The sequence below is a fragment of the Eptatretus burgeri genome, chromosome 15, assembly GCF_056783735.1.
Source record: "Eptatretus burgeri isolate ZD-2024b chromosome 15, Ebu_testis_v1, whole genome shotgun sequence".
Lineage (NCBI taxonomy): Eukaryota > Metazoa > Chordata > Myxini > Myxiniformes > Myxinidae > Eptatretus > Eptatretus burgeri.
The window spans coordinates 52,379,634-52,403,633 of NC_140975.1; the positions used below are offsets into that span (position 1 = coordinate 52,379,634).

Below are 24,000 nucleotides of genomic sequence, written 5' to 3' on the forward strand. Positions count from 1 at the left end.
AGCACGCTCGCCAGTTTGCCAGTAAGCCCAAGAAATCAGGCGAGCAACCAACCCCAAGGCACAGTCCACCAAGTGATCAAACTGAGGCACTGCCATTGGTTGTTCGAAAACCGTCTCCAGAAGAGCCTCACCTTTCGCCTTTGGGTCAGTGCCTTGACCGCCACGTTCTGCCCACGGTGCCAATGCCATTGCCAATGACTTACCACACACCAAAGGGGAACCAGAAGAGTCAGATGTTTCAAGGATCGACCTTCACAGCACTACACATTAAGCCCACCCATTGTCGGGCAACTACTTTTCGATACGCTGGCACCTCTGATGCAGTTCAACCGACATCTAGAGATTTGCTTAACACATGTCATGGTGAGGCTTCAGGACATAGGGGGCATTCCGCGAGTAATTGCCTTGCATCATCTCCAGCATCTATCGGATTCCTGAGTGACAAGCAACCCTTTGTAAAGGGTGAGAACTTCCAGCGTGGCGAGATTCCCGACATGCGACCAAATGCCAACACTTCAATATCCTTTTTAATTCAGCTATAATTTTTGTTCACGATGCTCTTCTCGTATGCCTGTTTGGGTGAGCTTGGGATCTTCTTTCTGCTGGATGACCTGTTTTTTGGGGTTTTTATTAATTGCTTATTGAAACTTTTTGTTTAAAAAGTTAATGTTCATAAACCGATTGACCACAAGGTTGTAAACGCAATTTCTTATAATCCTAGCCCGACCCCATGTCCTCCCCGTTATTCGGTATTTTCATTCACCTGATAGGAAATGAAACTTCTTTAAGGATGTACTTGTTGAAAAGAGGAAGTATATATTGAACACCTTTTTCCGAGCCCTAACCCTGGTTCCTCTTTAACTCCAAGTTGAAGAGTTGAAGCAACTTACGATTACGCATTCTAACCACAATTTTGAGCTCGAGCAATTTAAGAATCATGTCGGATAACTAAATTATAATGGGAATAAATATATAATGCATTTTTAATTTCCATTATATTCTTCGTGCCTATTAGGATAAGACCACACAACCCAGACGCCCAATTTAGGAAGAAACATCACAGCGGAATTTAATATTCCACATTTCACCGGCAACACTTACCTTGATCGTTTGACTGCCTTTGATGCTTCTTATTATTATTATTATTATTATTATTCTGCTTCTTCTTTCGTTACGCAACACATCGCTGTGACGAGCATCATCCGCTAGGGATGCAGCTGCGCTGCTGATGCAGTGCCCACTGTAGGTTGGAGCAGGATTTGGAATTTGGCCAGGGTGCCGGCACTATCTCTCCGACTACCCCCGATACATGCCGAGCCGGTTCACGAAACTTCAGCTCCGGTTTGAGGTTTGCTTGGATGTCTTTCTGTGCTGCGTCGACAGACAATGTTGCTGGTACCGGCTAATGGTACCGGCTATTCCAAAGACAATGTTGCTGGTACCGGCTAAATATACGACTCAAAAGAACGAAGCAAAAAGCAAACAAGTGGTTTGTAAAAATTGTATTTTTTTTTCTTCCAAAAACATGCAATGCAATTGTATCTAATGATGCCCTAGTACATGCAAAGTGGTTCCATGTGAATAAGGTCAACCCATTACAATAACTAACTGGAACATCACTTGGCAGAGCGCATACCTCCGCCAGGCTGAATAGTTTACGTTTTGTATCCCACTGACAGGTCGGACCTGCATCCGTACCCGAACCTAAATCTAATTGGCTTGTTCTTGTCGCCTACCCAACTCGCTCACCTACTTTTGTCCAAATCCGTCCACAACATTTTGAGATATCGTGCTATGTACCGATTTCACCCCATCATTCAATATCGTTCAACTTAAAAAAGAAATCTCGGATTTGACTTAGTATCCGGATCTTCACCAACATCTAATCAATAAGATCTTGTCACACACCCAACCTGTCCACCAAGTTTCATCCAAATCTGTCCACAACTTTCTGAGTTATCCTTCTCACAGACAGACAGACAGACAGACAAACAGGGGTGAAAATATAGCCTCCACCAACTATATGATGCGTTAACCGATGAGAGAATACTCGGTAGTTTGACATCATATTTGATGCTACTTGGCACCAATCGCTCTCCCTCCGATGTACGATTCTCATCACAGAGCTTTTGTGCTGCCAAAGCAGCTTCCTGAACAAAGGTTATACTGGGTGGCTTACAATTGCCTTCCCAGCATAAGTTAGGGCAGGAATTTGTTCAGGGTGCCGATGACAGCTCACCTACATTTCACAAAGAACACCCTGGGATCTTTAATGTCCAGCAACACATGCCGTCCATCCATTGAGACCATACTCTGTGCAGAGCGTTGGTGCTGCCTAAGCAGTCTCCTTGACTATTGGACACAATCTTGGATGGGTCGCCACTCCGTCACAGGATACCAGCAAGCTGGCACTCATTTTGCCAACCTCAGAAGGATGACAGGGAGAGTCAACCCCACCTGGCATTAATTCAACAGTTGAGTGGGGTGTGAACTCAGATTCCGAGGATCCCAAGCCCAACACCTGAACCACGAAGCCAATCCTTCCTCTTCTCCAATGGATTGATTTCCGACCATCAATTTGGTTTCAGACCAGGTCACTCTACCCTGGATATGATGCTTCTGCTCCCCCAACAATGGATGGAGGTCCTCAATGCCGGACATGAAATCAGAGCCGTATCCCTAGACATATCATGTGCTTTTGACACGGTCTGGCACCCTGCCCTGCTCACCAAACTCTCTTCCTATGGTATCCAAGGACAACTCCACTCATGGCTCACAGACTTCCTCTCCTGTCACAGTCAACGTGTGGCCCTAAATGGAGTTCTTTCATCCCCTCTTCCTGTCCAGACTGGAGTTCCTCAAGGTAGCGTTCTGGGCCCTGTTCTTTTTCTGGTTTTCATCAATGATCTCTCGGACTCTCTGGAAAATCCTCTTTATCTCTTTTCTGACGACTCCACCCTCTGCCATACCATCTGTCATCCCTCAGACCGGCAAGCAGCAGCTTCTTCGCTCTCTGCAGATCTTGATAAAATCACAAACACGTGGAACATGTCTTTCAATCCTGACAAATCTCACACTCTCACGATGTCTCTCCGAAAGGACTGTTTGGAACCCACCCCCCCCCCCCAATCTACTTTCTCAACAATCCTCTGCAAGAAGTCCTTTCTTTCAAGCTTCTGGGTCTCACTGTCTGCCATGATCTTTCCTTGGAAAGGCACATTTCCAACCTGGCCTCCAAAACCAGTCGCCGACTGGGAATCCTCCATCGTGCAAAGTCCTTCCTCAGCCCACCTGAGTTCCTGACCACATACAAAGCTTTTGTCCGCAGCCTGATGGAGTACTGCTCTCCCCTCTGGGCTGGTGCTCCTGCCTCCCACCTTTCTCGGCTTCACGCAGTGGAAACCAAGGCATTCAGGATCATTGGCGTCTCCCGCAATGAGGCTGAGCCTTTGGGCCTCTCACTCTTTCACCGCAGGCAGGTCGGTGGTCTTTTTGTCTTCCACTGTCTCCTCGCCGCCCCCCTCCCCCAGCTCTGTCTGCGATATGTCCCCCTCCCCCCTCCCCCATATTTCCGCAGGGCGCTCAAGGTCCGCCAGCAACCCCTTCTGGTAAAACTACCAAAATCACGAATCACTGCTCACCTTCACTCTTTTATTCCTCTATTTTTCCACCTTTGGAATGAACTCCCTCACTCTGTTCAATCCTATTCTTCCCTCCAGACCTTCAAAACAGCTGTTCACCACCACCTCTTATCTTCCCCCATCCAAATCCTCGATCTTTTCTACCCCCGTTAATCCAGCCCAAACCCACCTCCTATCAAATTCCCTGCTTTCCTTCCTGAAAGTCCCTGTAATGTCCATCTTGTATACCCCATGTTCCCCACCCCATCCCTCTCCCTTCCACAGATCTCCTAATGTCTCTCTTCTCCACTGTTTTGTCCTTCCTCTCTCTTGTCCCCCTTGATGTGCGTTGTGTGTTAGCTCTCATACGAGCCTCGATAATGTCTCCAAAAAAAACAAAAACACCAGGCATATAACCGTCAGTGGACGGGATGACCGTTTAACGTCCAACCGATGGATGGCACACACATTGATTAATCACCTTACCTGTGAAACACCTGGATGACAGTTTATAGCTGGTACGAGATAGAAATTAGGGTCCATTTAATGCTATTGTGAACCACACCTGAGGTCCAATTCACAGTTCATGCTTATTGGAACTACAGCATGCAAGAACTTAATTTATTTATTTTAATTTGGTTAAGGTGATTTTGAATGCTGCTCATCTCACATTGCCCTGACGCGAGTAAGAGAACCACAATGCGTGCCATGTAGACAGGACCATGGCAGGGCAGGTATATCACCCCCTTCCCAAAGTCCATGAATGAGCCTGCTGGGTTTCAACTTCATAGTGACAGCGGGTCATTTTTCTGAGTCGTGCGTAGTTGCGGAAACTTAGTTCTCAAATCCTCAATACGGCTGTCTTCAGCGATGTATATTCCAACCCGCAACTTCAAGGAGGCCAGTCAAGTGTCATAACCACTCCAGCATTTCACCCAAATTTTAGATTTCGTAAATTCCCATTATAAAAATAAATGCGTGAGCATTAGTCCTTCACTCGACATCGGTCATTTTTCCCGGTGCGTGAACAAGTAGGTGGAATATCCATGGAAACACGGTGGGCCAAAGTTCAGTTGCAAAGCAAATCTCATCTTCATTTCTTTCGGCCCTTCATCCTTTCCGAGGCTAGTAAAAGCAGAATCAGATGTGTCTTGCCTCTGTGAGCAGGTGGCTTACAGACTGGCTGAGCCTTTGCAAGAGACCTTGTGATGCCCTGTGCTGATAAAGAAGGATGTTATTGCGTGCAATTTGGGCAGATGGCGTTTGAATAGGTTGGGGAGGGGGTGGAAGTAGGGTGGGAAAGAATCTGATAATAGGATAAAATAATGCTGCAAATGTTTTGCTGAAGCTGCAAGTAAATGTGGCTTATTTTATTTTTCAGCAAAAGGGAACACAAGTCGGTTAATATTGATCTTAAGGGAGATTCAACGTCTGTCTGTTATCAAATGTATACCGTAAGGCTATAAGTGAGCACTTCTTCACGTAGTCTCGCAGTCATCGCCAACAACATGGTCGGGGACAGCTGGGTGGTTTGTGAAAATGCAAACGTCATCGATGAAGGGTTCTTATTTATCCTTAAGTTTTGGCAGATTCTACATGAGCTATCTTTATGTTCGCTACCTGCCTCTCCACACCTGCCCAAACATCTCCAGTTTCAGACAACATAGTTGACATAAGTCATTTCTACCTGAATTATTTTCCCTGACCTTTAGCTCGCGGTGTCGGTAACCGAGTAACTGGGGTGAGGCAGTCGGTTTAATCGACTTAGGATCTGCACACACAGCAATGTTCTGAGCTTGTTTGCAAAAGGTTGTTTTTTTTGTTGTTTTTTTTTTTTGTTTTGTTTTTTTTTTTAACATGAATCACCGCACACACAGACGTTTCCTCGAAGAGACTTTTTTTATTATTATTGCTGGTAAACCTGATATCCCTTTGTCTCACAAGAAGTGCTGGAAAACAATACATTTGCTGAGATCAATGTTGCACATATCCATTGCATTGAGGTCTTGGGTCTCGAAACTGGTCGAAATGGTTGTTTTCATAAATTGGGATTTGACCGAAATTTTACCCTGATTGGCTGTAATCATGTTATCTTGAAGCCATTGTACAAGCTATAAATCAAAGGTATGTTTCTATTTTTGTGCAGGTAATTTAGTTATCAGGATTTTGAAGGTGCGTGAAAGATGTGATGTTTTTTATTGCACTAAATAATTGTTTACAAACCTCGGCTTCATGGCAGAGCGATGTTATTTGTTTGTATATTTTATTGCTGTACAGAACGAAACGTGATGGCACAATTACTGTTATTAGGTACCTATTGCTATTAGGGGACGGATAGCATTATAACATAAGCATTAATCTCGATGCAATGAAATTGAATAACAACCATGACTCAGGTTGACAATGACATCCACCAACTGGGACCTGCTTACTATCACAATGAAATAATCATAATGCTCAGCCTCAGTATAGCAAGCTGATAGCTCGTTTGTGTTACAACCTTCACAGACTTAAATTTGAATGAAACTGTCACTTCGAGCCAGAGCAAGCAGGAGGTGCAGCATCACGGAGCATGTAGTCCAGAGTTGATGCGCAAGCTGGTCATCCCATCTGGGATCGAGCTCAAGTCGACGCTGTCAATACGTTTAACACGACAAGGATGGCGACTATCATGAGATGTGCAAGTTTCGTTGTAAGTCAATGAAAAGAGAACTAGAAAGACCTGAAAATGCGAAGCCCGTCTGCATCTGCTTTGTATTCAGACTTCTTCTTCCTCTGTATGCTAAACATGACGAAAACAGCAAGAAAAGTTTTACAATTTCAGGCAACCTTGACCTTTGTTTGACCTTTTTGATCTAAAAAAAATAAAATAACAAACAATCAGCTGCTTGCTTTGATTGGTGAAGAAATTCAATGACCCAATATGCTAATCTGTAAAACTTCAGGTCAATTGGATGAAAATTGACGATTTTATGTGATGCTGACCTTTGACCTTTTGATAAAATTATTAATTTTTCTTCTCCATGTTCTCATATTTGTTGAAAATATGCTTTGTTGAAAATTTTATGACAAAAGCTCAAATGGTTAAAAAGTTACGGCCCGGACAGACACGCAGACAGACATACACAAGTAAATGCAAAACCCCTTCCCCCACACAGCGGCTAATTAAGAGATATTATTTACACAAAGGAGAGGGGGAGAACAGTGTTGGGTATGGTTTGTACACAGGGACAGGGACAGATGGGATGAGTGTTGCGGACATAGAGTTCCTGAAGGTCTAATTAACTATCTCAGGGAAGGACACTCCGCATCCCCAATGATCCCAAATGTCCTCACTGATACCGATCCGATTAATTATCTAAGGGAAAGATACTCCACATCCTCAATGATCCCAAATGTCCTCACTGATACCGATCCGATTAACTATTTAAGGGAAAGATACTCCACATCCTCAATGATCACAAATGTCCTCACTGATACCGATCCGATTAACTATCGAAGGGAAAGATACTCCACATCCTCAATGATCCCAAATGTCCTCACCGATACCGATCCGATTAACTATCTAACGGAAAGATACTCCACATCCTCAATGATCCCAAATGTCCTCACTGATACCGATCCGATTAACTATCTAAGGGAAAGATACTCCACATCCTCAATGATCCCAAATGTCCTCACCGATACCGATCCGATTAACTATTTAAGGGAAAGATACTCCACATCCTCAATGATCCCAAATGTCCTCACCGATACCGATCCGATTAACTATTTAAGGGAAAGATACTCCACATCCTCAATGATCCCAAATGTCCTCACCAATACCGATCCGATTAACTATTTAAGGGAAAGATACTCCACATCCTCAATGATCACAAATGTCCTCACTGATACCGATCCGATTAACTATCGAAGGGAAAGATACTCCACATCCTCAATGATCCCAAATGTCCTCACTGATACCGATCCGATTAACTATCTAAGGGAAAGATACTCCACATCCCCAATGATCCCAAATGTCCTCACTGATACCGATCTGATTAACTATCTAAGGGAGAGATACTCCACATCCCCAATGATCCTAAATGTCCTCGCCGATACTGATCCGATTAACTATCTAAGGGAAAGATACTCCACATCCTCAATGATCCCAAATGTCCTCACTGATACCGATCTGATTAACTATCTAAGGGAGAGATACTCCACATCCCCAATGATCCTAAATGTCCTCGCCGATACTGATCCGATTAACTATTTAAGGGAAATATACTCCACATCCTCAATGATCCCAAATGTCCTCACTGATACCGATCCGATTAATTATCTAAGGGAAAGATACTCCACATCCTCAATGATCCCAAATGTCCTCACCGATACCGATCCGATTAACTATCTAACGGAAAGATACTCCACATCCTCAATGATCCCAAATGTCCTCACTGATACCGATCTGATTAACTATTTAAGGGAAAGATACTCCACATCCTCAATGATCCCAAATGTCCTCACTGATACCGATTGTCCTAATGGCTTAAGCAGTTTAGCCCTTCCAATCAAAATCATTAGATTACCCCATGTCATGGTCATCATTGTACCATGGACCTGCAAATATATAAAGGACAGAGCCAGTCCAGTTACAACCACAATAACTACTATTTTTTTCAGCATGAACATAATCCCAAAAATAAATGGCATTCAAATCAATCTAACAGAAATTACTTGTGTGTTCTGATACTTGCATTTCAATTCCTTCGAGTTGATCAGGTTGTTTGTTGTCTAAGTAATGGTTGTCACCCTGCGCACGCAAAGTGAAAAGCGGGGTTAAGCAAATGGTTCACTTTTGTCTGTCTGTCTGTCTGTCCATGTCGCCAAACATCAGTTTATGATCGAGGAACAACTTAATTTCAATTGAATGTTAAATTCTGAGCATGAATCGGAAAACAAACGTGCCGTTAAACAGTGCTTTTATGCTCTGTATTCATCCCCATCACACATGCGCAGAGGAGTGAGATCATGGAGCCACTTCATTATTTGGGTTTGTCCTTCCTTCAATCTGTCCGTGAAAAATGAAGAACAATAACCTTTTTAACCCTCGACCTCGAGGGTTCTGAAGGGTTTCTAAAGGGTAATTCTATTAGGTTTCATTTATTTTGAGGATTTGCCTATTTCTTATTAAAAATGCCAAACTGAACCTCAAACATGTGGGTGCATATTTTTTTTAATTTTTTATTTATTTACTTATTTTTTTAACTGTCTGCCTGTCTGGCAGTCAAACAAAATTGAAAATCATTCCAAACAAACAGGAAAATTACTGTTTTTAACGGTATCATAAAGGACACAAACAACAAGAAACAAATAACTATTGTAACATGTTAAATACGGTGGTGTTAAAATGGGGAGCATCAACGGCGGTAAACGATTGAATTTTTTTTTCCGACAACCATTAAAATCTTTATTTTATTTCAATTGAATTATATATTTGAAAACTCTTCTTCTTCTTCTTCTTTCGGCTGCTCCCGTGAGGGGTCGCCACAGCGGATCATCCATATGATCCGCATAGTGATTTGGCACATGTTTTACGCCGGATGCCCTTCCTGACGCAACCCTGGTCGCCTCTTACGACACAGGGATGTGGTACACCTATTTTAACCGGGGTATACACCGGCCCAGTACACTGGTACTCATTTCACCGACCTCGGAAGGATGACAGGCTGAGTCAACCCCCTGGTGTATTAATTCAGTGGCCCAACGGGGCTTGAACTCAGGACCTTTTGGATCCCAAGCCGCTGCCCTAACCACTGCGCCAACACACCAGGCTTTGAAAACTGAAAATTTGAAAACTGGAGAACACAAATTGCCTAATTTGTTACTTTCAAAAACCTTCCATTTAGAAAGACTTGGAAAAAAAATTCATGCCCTGAGGGCCTAGTAACGATGAGAAAAGCTGTGAGAATCAGGATTCACACCATAATGTCCTGATGGCAGAATATCCGTTCATTGATTCCGCATTCTGACAAATATGGCGGCGCATAGCACCATGTGGTTACCATCACCAATGTTATGCAAGGTTCATGAACAAAACGAATGTGGATCGATCGTGCTCGGAAATGCAAAGCAAGAGTTTAAAAGACTCTTCCCATGTCCTTTTTCTCAAGACTGCAGGGGGTACGGTGTTCTACGAACTCTCTCTTGTATTACAAAGCTGGCATATAATCATTCATTTAATAAATAACTGTGTACAGGTTTTTAAACACAAAGAACACAAAAGACATGTGGACACACAAAAAGGAACGGACTTTCAGAGTTCTATCCATTTCTTACTGAGCTCTTGATCTGAATATGCAAGTTTCAGATCTGAACTTAATGCCGGACAGAATGGGGTTGAAGAGGAAGGGATGAGAGAGAGAAGTTTAGAATGCAATTTCTCCAGCACAATGTGTTGGAATGCTGGCTACCTGTCAATGCCCAACTTCCAGGCGAGTGGGAGCATGGATTCCACGTCACGTGAGCCACAGCACGGTGAAAATACCACTCATGGACCCTTAATCTTGCCCATATTTTGGCCCAGCATCACTTGTTACGATCCTCAACTTTGAGTAGTCGCAGCAATCTCCTTGGTTTTAGATAACTGTCAATCCATACTCTTCACCCCAAACTCTCTCATCCTCTGCTTCGTTCTACATAATCTTCCTCAATCGCATCTAGTTCTGTCAATCTGCTCTGGTCTCTCTGTCTATGCCTCGGCTTGGACACTCTCCTAAGTGATTTCTGCCTCGATCTCATGCTCTGAGGCCAGTTTTACCCACGCTTTGCATAAAGCAAAGCCAAAAGGGACAGGACTTGCCTTGCCTGAATAATTAATGCAAAACAGTGGCAACAATTACAAGTTTCCTTCCCCCATGGAATCTTGGTGTTGAACCTTGGAAACTCCCCACTCTAAAATATCACTCTAAAGTAATATAATCTCCAACCCTCCCTCCAACCCCACCCCAAAAATCATAGTATTGGTCAACATTTCCTCCATGTTGCATCCTTGTATACTAGACACAAAGTCACAAGTCCTATGCCACATACAGTATAAATAAAATGCGGAAAAGGAAAATAGTATGAAATTAATAATATGCTATTTCGAAAAAAAGTTGTAAAAACAGTAATTGTTTTGGATAACAAGGAATTAGAGTTCATAAAGCCAGCAAGCATTCATTCTTTTATCCGTCTCATCACAACGAGCTCATAATTCTGTGATCCCGCTGGGGGTCAAATACAATATACCGCGTTGATTGTGTACTAATGTCTTTGTGCTTTCATATGAATGACAATGATGTTGCACAATGTCCTTGTCCTGCGTGTAATGTATATCTAACTTTGGCATTGCAGGTTGTTATCAGTTTGACGGTACAAAGACAAACCTACACTTTGGCGACTGGGCAGGCCAGAGAGTAAAGAATGTTCCAATAATGTGATTTTAAATTTAAATTTTTAATTATTAAAAAAAAATATATATGGTACGTCACAAGACGGACACTAAATTCACTGTCGACTCCACAAGCAGGGCAGGTGCAATTGCTTCATCGGACAGTCGAGATTCAGCTGGAGATGTCCGATGGCCCAAGGATAGGTTTCAAAATAGGTATTGCATCATGTGACTTTCCAAACACCTCATGGTGAATGGCAGGTGAACGGAGTGAAGGGAACAGATGATAGTGATGAAGGTGTTATGAGATCAGATATTTCTTCCTGGCTTCTATATAATTACTGTTGTTAGATTTACACAGTTGTTAAACTTGCCCAGTTTGATGTCCAATTCACGCTCTTTCCTAACATTTTTGCAGAGTTGCCGCACGTTGGTTATTCATTGAATTTTGGGAATAACCATCTTTGGATTCCTTAACTTGTTGCACCTGCAGGAAGGACTCACTCCAAACCATCTGAAGAAAGCTAAGTTGATGTTTTTCTACACAAGATATCCGAGCTCAAACGCGCTGAAGTTGCATTTCTCCGATGTCAAGGTAAGGTATCCCTACATTTATTGCCGTCCTTGATGTTTATGCTCTTTCATCAGTGACACAACCGCAGTAAAAATGCCTTCTTCTCCGCATGACCATTTCATGCACGTGGCTTTGGTATAACAAAATTATAATATCTCGTTTTGAATGCCCCAAGGAAATGACAAACTGATAATAAAATCATAAATTTTGTGGTTTTACATCACATGGGCAGTGCTTGTTAATAGTAAGTAATTGGTTTCAGACGAGGTTGATATTTTCCGAACCACATCCAGAAGTGTTTGCCATCAGGATTAGGAAGTGAGTTCAACACACCAGGACAACACAGGTGTATTTGATCTTTGTGGTGATGGTTGTTATTCGGGTTAACTTGTTGTTAGGGTTGGTTGTGGACTTGTGTCTGATCTTCCCAGAACAATGTACTAAAGCTGGGAAACACATTATTAGCCAAGGCTGCAGAGGAAGTAAGATTGCTTGCTTGCCTCATGCACTTCCTGTTGATAAATTATGCCATCAAAGCGAAGTAGAAAAATTTCCTCGATTGTTGTGTATGATAATCTTTTGCTAGTAACCAAACATGTAAACCATTAGGCCTGTTTAATTTGAATGGAAGTTGCATTAACGAGTTAGACACCGTCACAGATAAACACAACAACATCACTTACCTTATAAATTTAACAATGATCGAATATATATATATATATATATATATATATATATATATATATATATATATATATATATATATATATATATATATATATATATATATATATATATATATATATATATATACAAACACAGAACTATGTCTATGAAGATTGTCGAGCAACAGAAAGGACAAAGATATTTGAGTGATTCATGGTGGATAAAACTTGCAGGCATATACAATACAATCCATCCATCCATCCATCCATCTATTGGGACCATACTCTGTGCAGAGCGTTGGTGCTGCCTAAGCAGTCTCCTTGGCTATTGGTTACAATCCTGGATCTCTGCCTACAATGGGGCTACAATCGCCACTCCGGCACAGGATACCAGCAAGCTGGCATTCATTTTGCCAACCTCAGCAGGATGACAGGCAAAGTCAACTCCACCTGATATTAATTCAACAGCAAGTGGAATTTGAACTCAGGATCCTAGGATCCCAAGCCCACCACCCTAATGATTAAGCCAACACCAGGCATACAATATAGTCATAAAATATATTTAATGGAAACTTTAAATGTTTAACCAAGTCTACTTTAATTGGTCTGGATTACAAAATGATACATGTTGGAGTTTCATGTCAGGTCACGTACAAACATACAATTTGATAATCTACACTGAAGGAAGTTGGGGGGGTCACAATCTTGCTGATAAGCCCTTTATAAGAATAAAATATGTGCACATGTGGTGGCTACTTCCTGTCAAGCTTGACTAAATTTAAAAGCTTTTTACTCCTTGGACATGTCAGCAAGTTGAAGCAAAATTGTGTGTCTATGGATGTAGCTATTATTAAAAGGGGAAGCATCCATCCTTGTGTGTGTCATGCTTTATTACCCCGCGCATGCGAAGGAAAAAGTGAGATTAAGCAATTGGTTCATGCCCGTCCGTCTGTCTGTCCATCCATCTTATCAGTTTATGATTGAGGAACAAGTTACATAAATTGAATGTTATATTTCGAACATGAATCAGAACATGAATAGGAAGACAAGTCTTTCATTTTAACCTACTTTGGCTTTGAATTTGATCTGATCACGCATATGCAGAGGGGAGCGTGATTAAAATTTTTTTTACTCTTTCTGTCTATCTGGCAGTCAAGCAATATTGAAAATCATTCCAAACAGGAAACTTACTTTTTTTAAGGTTGTCATAAAGGACACAAACAACAGGCACGAATAACTTATGTAAATGTGTTAGATTGGGTGATGTAATCGACGTGGTGGAAATTAAATGTAATGATATACTTGAACACCGTCAAACACAAATCGTCTGTCATACTTCCAAGAACCTCCAGCTTTTGCAGCACCATGCTTCAATTTAAATAAAAGTTAGTTGGGGTGGTTTAAAATGGTGTTATTCCAGACTGTTTCTTGATTACTTCAATAGCACTAAACTTCCGTTTGTTTTTTTTTAAAGATCGTTCGAATCATTATTTTTATTAAAATTAAAGTGCAGTGCTGTCAATACCTGAACACTGTGAGGAGTATCATGTTCTATGAACACTCGATTTCCAAAGAGTTCCTGCTGGTGTAGAATAATAAAATTATGGAACCATTGGAAAGCTAATAATCGATTTACTTGGATCAAATACTGTACTGGAATTTCAATGTTTTAAAATGTCATGTCCTTTAATCCTAAAAAGTCATTTTCGCTCTATTCCAAGGTGAATGTAACTGTACCAACAGGACTATTTTAATTCCTCTACGATAGCCGGAAACATTTAGAATACAGCGTGATGGACATGGAAGGAGCATACAAAATTACATATAGTAATACTTCTCGAAGCAATGTATATATATATATATATATATATATATATATATATATATATATATATATATATATATATATATATATATATATATATATATATATATATATATGTATCTCTTCTTCTTCTTCTTTCGGCTGCTCCCGAAAGGGGTTGCCACAGCGGATCATCCGAATGATCCGCATTGCGATTTGGCACATGTTTTACACCGGATGCCCTTCCTGACGCAACCCTGGTCGCCTCTTACGACACAGGGATATGGTACACCTATTTTAACCGGGGTATACACCGGCCCAGTATACTGGTACTCATTTCGCCGACCTCGGAAGGATGACAGGCTGAGTCAGCCCCCTGGTGTATTAATTCAGTGGCCCAACGGGAATTGAACTCAGGACCTTTTAGATCCCAAGCTGCTGCCCTAACCACTGCGCCAACACCAGGCGTTATATATATATATATATATATATATATATATATATATATATATATATATATATATATATATATATATATATATATATATATATATATATATATATATATATATATATATATATTCATAAGCAGGAATAATTTCCTGCAATTGGGCTAGTGTGAAAAAATTCTGACTCAACCCAGGACTCAAACCCAAGAACCTCATCACAAATGCTTTGACAGCCCACTGAGTTATTGAGTCTTCATGATATCCTCAGAATTTTCTCACACTAACATTGCAATCTGTGTCTGTGTCTGTGGATTCCATTTATAGATGATTGGGGTGTGCTGACACATTTTAAGCAATAACTAACCGTGCTTCCCCATTGTTTCGGGTTGCTCACCTGAATTTCATTTTTCATCTATTTATTTTCATTAATTTATATTTTCATTTACAGATGCTTTCTAATGGTTCTGTGATTTTACCTTGGTAGTGATATTCACGTCTCTGCCTGCTGTAAGTCTGAGGTCAATCGACGTCTGGGTCGGGCCTGGGGAGTCATGGATTCACTGGATCATGGGGTGTGGCGCTGCCGGTACCTGTGCGGGAGGACGAAAGTCCGAGTCTTCAGGTCCTTGGTGCTTCCAGTCTTGCTCTATGGATGCGAGACTTTAACTCTGACCAAGGATCTGAGACGGAGACTTAATTCCTTTGGTACCAGGTCTCTTTGGAGAATCCTTGGCTATTGCTGGTCGGACTTTGTGTCCAATGAGCGGTTGCTGAGAAAGACTCAAATGAGATTTGTTACCTGCATAGTCCGTGAACGTCAGCTGTGGATGTATGGACATGTGGCTCGTTTTCCTGACACTGATCCTGCTCACCAGATTCTCTCAGCGAGGGAGTCTCGTGAGTGGAGGGGGCCAATCGGCCGACCATGTGCCTCATGATTGCAGCAGGTTGATCGGCATCTCAAGGAGATGGGGATGGGCCAGGCATCTGCCTGGGGGGTGGCCAGACGGAGGCCCCTTGAGTACCGTCGTCCACTGCGGAAAGTGGACACAGCGACGTGCTGCTCTGGCGCATGCTACCATACCTGACCTTACCTGTGATTTTCCTCAGTGTATTGGCTTTGATGTCCGTTGGCAAACAAAATTACTGTGCTTCCCCATTGTCTTGGGTCGCTCACCTGCATTTAAAAAAAAAAAATCTTTTATTTATATTTTCATTTATGGATGTTTTCTGAGAGTTCTGTGATTTTTTTCCAGTGTATTCACTTCGATGTCCGTCGGCATCCAAAATTTCAGCTTTCTATGTCACGCGGAAGGTACTGATCTTTAGTATCAGTCAGTGGTTAGAATGAGCTTTATATATTAGATATAGAATCGTACACGGAAGGAGCAGACACACAACAACAACAACAACAACAACCAGTCATAATTACAGCATCATCATCAACAACAACAAAAAACATCTACGATCAATGGAGGAGGTGTGTGTGTGTGTGTGTGTGTGTGTGTGTGTGTGTGTGTGTGTGTGTGTGCGTGCGTGCGTGCGTGCGTGCGTGCGCGTGCGTGTGCACGCACATGTCAGCTCCACCTCAAGTCTTAGAACATGTAAAAAAAATTATAAAGAAAACAGAAAAATCAAAGCTCACAAAATGCTTTAAATAACATTGTGCAGATTTATCTCGTATCATTAAATTGATTAAAAAAAATTGAGAACACAATTCCCTCCTGGGTTCACTATGTATTAATCCAATGTTCCATCTTAAAAAAAGAAATAGATTCTGATTTTACAACTGGTTCTGTAAAAGAAAAAGATGGCATATTTAACGCGATGGCATCCCAGAAGCCGGCCTTTCAATGAGGAAACTCGACCCTGGCATAATCAAACTCGGTGCTGCACAGGATAAACCCTAAAAAGTGTTTAAGATCTAGATCTAGATGGCTGGTTTAAGATCCTAGAGTCTTGAGTTTGAGCCCCTGTTACCGTTGAATTAACAGCAGGTAGGGTTGACTCAGCCCGTCATCCTTCCGAGGTCAGCAAAATAAGCATCAGCGTGCTGGCGTAATAAGCCATTCGGGTAACCTGTGTTGGAGTGGAAACCCATCCAAGACTGTATTCCTTGCCAATGTTTCTACTTCGGCAACACTATGTGCCTTAATGACACAATGGGAACGGTATTATCTATTATATGTCTCATAGACAATCATTAAAATGAATGGGTTGACAGGATTGCCAAGAGGGATGCACACTCACCTCTAACCTGTGCAGCCTGGGTTTGAATCCTGGTCCAGCTTTAAACTTTCACAGGCAGCGTGATTCATCAATGTGTGTGCTGTCCCTTGGATGGACGTTAAATGGATGTCCCATCTGCGAGCATTCATTGGTGAATGTTAAAGATCCCATGGTGTCTTTCATGAAGAGTAGACGAGCTATCACTGGCAGACTGAACAAATTACAAACTCCTGCCCGAACCAGCAGAGGATATTGCATCAGTGGCACAGTTGCCCCTTCAGCCAATGATGCTACTCTGCAGCCCTGTGCTGCAGACAAATGAATAAGATTAGAAGATTAAAATGAATGTTTCAAATGAATTTTGATAAGATAGCTTTATTATTCTCGTTCCAGTTTCCATAATGCGCAGATGCAATTATTATTTCTCAAAGAGAACCATCTCCAAAGCTTAAGGTATTATTTTAAATTTGTCTCGTCCAACTATTGTCCTACACATGTTATTTAAATATCCAAGTTAAATAAAGAGCAAAGAATAAATCTCCTCTACTCATCACTCAGCTCACTGCTTGCCAAGGTTAGTTTAAATGTTCCTTTCTTTCCCGACTTTAGCCATTTCCTTACAGACGTCTTCTCTTCCTTTAATACTTATCCTCCCACTCTCCTGCACCCCCAGACCTTTCTTCCATCCCCCCTGTCCTACTTGGACTGGTACCTGCGTTTCCAGAAATGATGCAACCAGCAGCTGCAGGCTGCATACGAAACAATTAACAACAGCACAGACTGGTTGCAAACCCAAAGTTGCTGCTCATGTCCCATGAAATTCTTACATCTCGGCTTTTCTTTATGCTTTTAACCTGCCATTCCCTCCATCATGGGCATGATGGCCTGCATATTGCTGAACTCAAGTTTCTACAATGGAACTTGATTTGCATCAATTGCAGACTCAAAGTCATTAACCACAATGTACCCACACTCTCCTGATCTGCTCCCCGATCGCCACCTCCCCATGCTCAACCACCCTTACAGCTCCTATCCCACCCACATCCACAGCAGTATGCAGGATACGATGATTGGCTTTGGAGGCCGACTTTAAAATGTGGTTTGCCAAAGAAAGATTGTGGCTGATAGTGGGACCCAGGAGTTTGAATCATTGAACTTCCTCAAGAGAATTGTTAAGAAAGTATATAGGGGGATTTGTCAGTATCCCAGGCAAAAATGCTGCAGTTCGAACTATAGTATTTGAGAGTTGTACTGTCATATACGATAGTAGTCTGCAGGGAGTTACAACAGGAAAGGAATGCTATTTTTGCCTGGGGACGGTCCTTTCAAAGAGAGAGAGAGAGAGAGAGAGAGAGAGAGAGAGAGAGAGAGAGAGAGAGAGAGAGAGAGAGAGAGAGAGAGAGAGATTGAGAGAGATTGAGAGAGAGATTGAGAGAGAGATTGAGAGAGAGATTGAGAGAGAGATTGAGAGAGAGATTGAGAGAGAGATTGAGAGAGAGATTGAGAGAGAGATTGAGAGAGAGATTGAGAGAGAGATTGAGAGAGAGATTGAGAGAGAGATTGAGAGATAGAGTGAGAGAGATTGAGAGAGATTGAGAGAGATTGAGAGAGATAGAGAGAGATTGATTGAGAGAGATTGAGAGAGATTGAGAGAGATTGAGAGAGATTGAGAGAGATTGAGAGAGATTGAGAGAGATTGAGAGAGATTGAGAGAGATTGAGAGAGATTGAGAGAGATTGAGAGAGATTGAGAGAGATTGAGATTGAGATTGAGATTGAGATTGAGATTGAGATTGAGATTGAGATATAGAGATTTCTCAGGATTGAAAGGAATATTCCAAGTGTTTGACCAGCTTCTGATTTTGTCAAGGTCTGAAGAGAGTGAAGAAGCTATTGCCTGCCTGTCTGAAGGATGAGGGATGTCACAGCAGAAGCTGGATCATCAGGAAATAGATAAAGGGGATTTTCCAGAGTCAGAGAGATCATTGCTGAAGATCAAAAATAGGACTGGGCCCAGAACACTGCATTGGGACATTTCAGCCTTGACAGGGAGAGGAGATGAAAGGATTCCGTTGAGAACCACACACTGGCTATGAGCCTTGGATGCCATAGGCAGAGAGTTTGGAGAGTAAGGCAGGATGCCAGACATGTATCAAAAGCATGAGATATGTCCAGAGAGATGAACCCTGATCTCGGTCCTGACATTGAAGGCCCCCATCCATTGTTGGGTGAATAGAAGCAGCATGTCTCCGGTGGAGTGACCTTGTCTGAAACCAAATTTGTGATCTGATATGAGGTTATCGGAGAAAAGGAAGGATTTCATGTCAACTGCAATGATGGATTCCATGACCTTGCTGATGATTGGAAGTTAACTGATACATCTGTTGTTAAGGGGGTCAGTTTTTGCACCTTTTTATGTAATGCAGTAATGTTGGTGTTTTTCCAAGCAAATGAAAGATGAGCGGGTGCAAATGAAATGATAGCGTGAAAAAAAGAGGATGTGCAAGAACACGAGAGCATGTTTTTGGGACACGTGAGCTCATCCAGTGGCAGAGTCAAAGTCGAGGGCTGAAAGAACCTTCTCCACCTTCTCAGGTTGATAAGAAACAGAGTCTAGGAGCAGTTGGATCCAAAAGGGAAGGATGGGTACTGAGAGTGAGGGGTTGGGGGACACAAAATTTGGAATAAAACACTGAATTGAGGCATACAAAAAATAAAAAGGAGGTTTGAAACAGCAAAAGGCTTACCTTGGGTAGCCTTTCATGGTTGCTTTATGCAGCTTCTTCACGTGGAAGAGCATGGGAGGAGTCGATTTATTTATGTAATCCTAGCCACCTGGGCTTAATTGATTAGGTGAGAGCTGATTGGTTATTCCCTCCATTCACAGACGAGAGATGGTGTGTTTTTGTTTTTCATACATATGTGTGTATATAATATATATATATATATATATATATATATATATATATATATATATATATATATATATATATATATATATATATATCCCTTGTCCAACACAGATTCGGTTATACGTGTGAGAATAAATGCGCCAATCATTTCACAAAAGCTTCCATACTGCTCCCCGCAGCATCAGTCAGGAAGCCTTTTTATCAACGTCAGCTCTCCCTTTGGGAAGGGAGTCAATCCATGGATGTGTTTCTGGTTCACTGGGCTTCATCAGCATGGAGTGAATCACGCATGCGTTGATGCATCACCCTCGATGCGAACCTCAAGGATGACAGTCAATCGCCGGGCCGAGAGTCAAATCCAAATTAGGCTGTTCAAAGGCGAGTCAGCTACCTCGAAGCCATCCTTTCATCCCCACCATATGTTTTATTTTCCTTACACTCACAACGTGAGAATGTACACTCCTTAACAAAATTTTCCTTTCCTTTTCCACAGACCCCGAAGAATATTACATAATACTGTAAAGAATATTAAAACAAGACATTTCATTGATTGCCTTTTTAGCACAATATGTGTTTTAAAAGTATGCGCTAAACCATTATTTCTCATTTTTTTTCTAACTCCATTCGACAATTTTGGCTTGCTGCCTGCAAACACAAGCATCAACATAATTTAAAAGATTGTATTTCAAACACTTGAAATCAGTTTCTTTTTGTGCATTCTTAGTTTGGGTGGTGGGGGTGGGGTGGGGTGGGGGGATTACAAATGCTTTGTTTTGAAGGTTATTGGGTATGTCTTGAGTAATTAATGTCAACATACTTGCCACTGTCAAAAAAAATGAATCCTACTCAAAGGAATTTATTTCTTCACCGGTTTGTGTTGACCCCACTGTACACAAATTGCTGACATTTTTAGAATCCAGTTTTTTCTGTTTCTACAATGGAACTGTGGATGTGGAAAGAGATGTGGGCTTGGGCTTGAGCTGTCATTGGAATTATGTTTTGCTCTCTCTTTCCCTCTTTGTGTCATCCAAGTGGAATCCATCACGATTGTTCGTTTTAACGGATGCATCAGCACTGGATTTGGATGTTTCAATTTGATTGCGAAAGTGTGACAATAATTTCGATCAAGTTGTAGGTCCAATGTGCCCTTTGTGCAGTCCCATGAGATACTCTCCTCTCTGCAGCTTCACCCTTTACCCGTTGGTCAATTTTTATTCCATAAGGATTCATATTGCCTGTTGGCATTATTATTACTTTTTATGCAGCTTGCGGCTGTTGGTCGCATCATTGCTGGGATCACCGCTGTGCCGCTGCTGCAGTGCCTCCCTCCTGTTTCCAGTAAGCCGCTACTCCTTTTGCCAACCTCGGAAGGATGACAGGCCGAGTCAACTCACCTGGCGTTATTTCAACAGCACAACAGGAGCTCGAACTCAAGACTCTAAGATCTAACACCAGGCTTGAATATCAGGATAATGGCACAAGAAGCAAGCAATGTTTCGATTATTTCATCGACAACAGAGCTGTCTAACCTAGATTTTAATCTCAACCCAGCTATAAACTGTTATCCTGGGTGGTCACAGGCAGGGTGATCAATCAATGTGCTGGCGTTACTCGGATGGACGTTAAACCGTGCGTGCGTCGCATCGGCTGGTATTAGTTGGTCGATGTTAAAAATCCCACAATGTCCTTTGCAAAGAGTGGGCGAGCTATCACTGGCACCCTGGCCAAATTACAAAATCCTGCCCTGACCTACTTAGTCGAACATCAGACCATTTCGTGGAAGACTTGGGCCAAAAGGTTTCTCTAGTCAACCTCACGAGGCAGGAATAATTGTTGCCTTTAAAGTCATCAACGTCATCATCTATATAATAGGTTGAGATGATTATTATGATGATGTTATAAATAATACCGTCAATATTTGTTTATCGATCCTTCTGCAGAAAAAATATAAACATCATTTGTAAGACCAAAGTAAATTAACAAAGGCAGCAGCTGGGATGCAGCAAATTGGAAGATCTGATAGCGTGAGGAACCACAGAAAGGTGCGTCATTGACTTAGTGTGCAAGACAAGAAGCCATTGTTGTTGGTTATGCGGTGGGCAAAAGCCACAGACCTGTTGGCTTTATCATAAACCCTTCCATTTCCTTTAAGTCATCCGACCTCGGGAATAAACTTTGCCAGACCATCTGCCGGCTCATCCCAACCACATGCATGGATTACAAAGCGGAGATACACTCCCAACTTGCCAGATCTCCCTGAAGGTCATGTTTGGTTATGATGAGACTGGCAAAGAAGGTCACACCGCAACACATTATACGGCTCAATCGGGTCTCTCACTCTCATAATTTAGTGCTTCCCTGGCGCAGTTGAATTACATCGTGAATAGAGCGTTTGTGAAAAAAAAAAAACCTGGAAAATAGCAAGTATACATTGCAAAGGAGCAATTTCCTGTCGGATGTATAACACTACCGTTGAAAGTAATGCAGAAATTGCCAAAGAGTGTAGAAAATTCAGGGAGTACTGAGGGTTATTATGTCCTTCTGAGATGGAGACATTAATCCAGGTGTCTGTTTTGTAACCGTGAACATTATCTGATGTCTTCAAACAAGAGCTGGTCTGTAAGGTCTGCAATCCACAGCCAAATGAGTCCTGCCTGCAGACGATTAGTATGATTCATAAAATAAATAAATGGGATACAGATATGACGTGCGCGTCATCAGTAAAAAGGAAGAATATTTAAGGATATGGGATTTCGGTGTGGGCTGGCAGGATGGCCTCGTTGTACGCTTACTCACCTATAAGGCTGTCCAGCCTGGGTTTGAATCCCGACCCTGCTATGAACTGTCATCTCGGTGTTTCACAGGCTGGGTGTGCCATCCCTTCGGATGGACGTTAATCCCGGCATCATGTGTGCCATCATTAGTTAGTGGACGTTACAGATCCCACGGTGTCCTTCGCGAAGAGTACTCGTCGGTGAGCTGTCACTGGCACTCCTGAAACAAATTACACATTCCTGCCCTGGCTTCCTGCGTCGGAGTAGCAACCCGACCAGGATTGTAACCTATTAACAGCTTCGGCAGCACCGATGCTCTCTATAGGGCTTGGTACATGATGATGAAGATGATGAAGATGATGATGATGATGATGATGATGAAGCCAGTGTCATGTGAGTTAAGGAAATGTATCGATCAAACAAGTGGTTTATTTACAGTTACGTGTGATGCATCCATTCTTGTTCCTATGTTTTTTGTATCCTCTTTCACAAGTAGCTTTTACTGACTAACTACAAACATCCTGGAATAATGTAGAAGGAAACATCTGGACATATCACTTGCTCTTCCTCTTGCCTGTTGGTTGATCACCGAAGTTGTACAATACGGTTCCTTATAGCGCATTATAAGAAGTAACGTGCACTTTCAAGTCCGAACCCAACCGAAGAAATTGATCATTTATACCACTGCCAATTTTTTTTTTATATTTTGCATTAAAAAAACAAAGTGTTAATGTTGATTGGGAGTGTGTGAGATTGTTCAACTGGACATGGCAATGGTCATCAACTGTCGAGTGTTCAATAACGAGTAAACAAACACACCTTTAGTTTACTGTTACTCTATTCTTTACTTTCATTAAACTTGCTGTGACAAGAGGACACCGCACGATTGTTTCATGGAAGCCGTTCTGGGGCAAGGCCGAGTTTTTATTATTCGAGTGGACCACGAATGGTCAGGTGATTTCGAAATCACATCCTTCAATGGCGAGCAGGTGCACAGTCATCTTTTGATGCATTCCGCTCCAGTTTCACATTTATCTGGTAAAACATAAATCAAGTAGCGTAATCTGGTCCGTATGACCCTTGTTGGTCGACCTCAAATTTTATCTTTCTTTTTCCGCGACAGGGAAATTTATTATCTACCTTTGTACAGGCAGTCACAAATTGATGCACTCAATGAATTTACAACAATGCCAATCTGATCAATGGAGAGAGAAGACCCTCCTGCCGAAGCGCTGGTCGCTCTAGGAGTCTCAAGTTGGCTCGACAAACCGGAACATACGCGGTGGCTTGTGGGGACGCTGTGGGAAAGCTTTACCGAGGGGTTTTTCTTTCCAGTTCTACCTCTCCTGGTGGGTGTGGTTGTTCCCCCTGAAGATCATGTTTCGTAGATCTTGTGCTGCACCGACGTGTTTACCCATACGTCAATAAGTGCCAGATTCAGGCAACTCTTTATATATATATATATATGTATATAGGATGCTCTATACTGTAAAGATGGTTTCCCTGCTGTTCTGCTTTTATATTCCTTAATGCTGGTCCATCAGATTACTGAGGAAGGGG

The 24,000-nt window shown here is 42.0% G+C and overlaps 1 protein-coding gene across 6 annotated transcripts in view; it reads left to right on the plus strand.

Annotated features, from left to right (window-relative positions):
* Positions 1-24,000, plus strand: part of LOC147012162 (prospero homeobox protein 1-like) — a 96,959-nt gene that overhangs the window by 5,122 nt on the left and 67,837 nt on the right. For 4 of the 6 annotated variants that reach the window (XM_085855912.1, XM_085855913.1, XM_085855914.1 and 1 more), the window contains exons 2-3: positions 1-518; positions 11,522-11,629. The exon at positions 1-518 is cut by the window's left edge and continues 1,069 nt beyond it. In XM_085855912.1, coding sequence (XP_085712038.1) covers positions 1-518; positions 11,522-11,629 — 626 coding nt within the window. Of the gene's footprint in view, positions 519-11,521; positions 11,630-12,507; positions 13,029-24,000 lie in introns of those variants that run through there. The other 2 variants (XM_085855915.1, XM_085855916.1) reach the window with 2 other exon arrangements.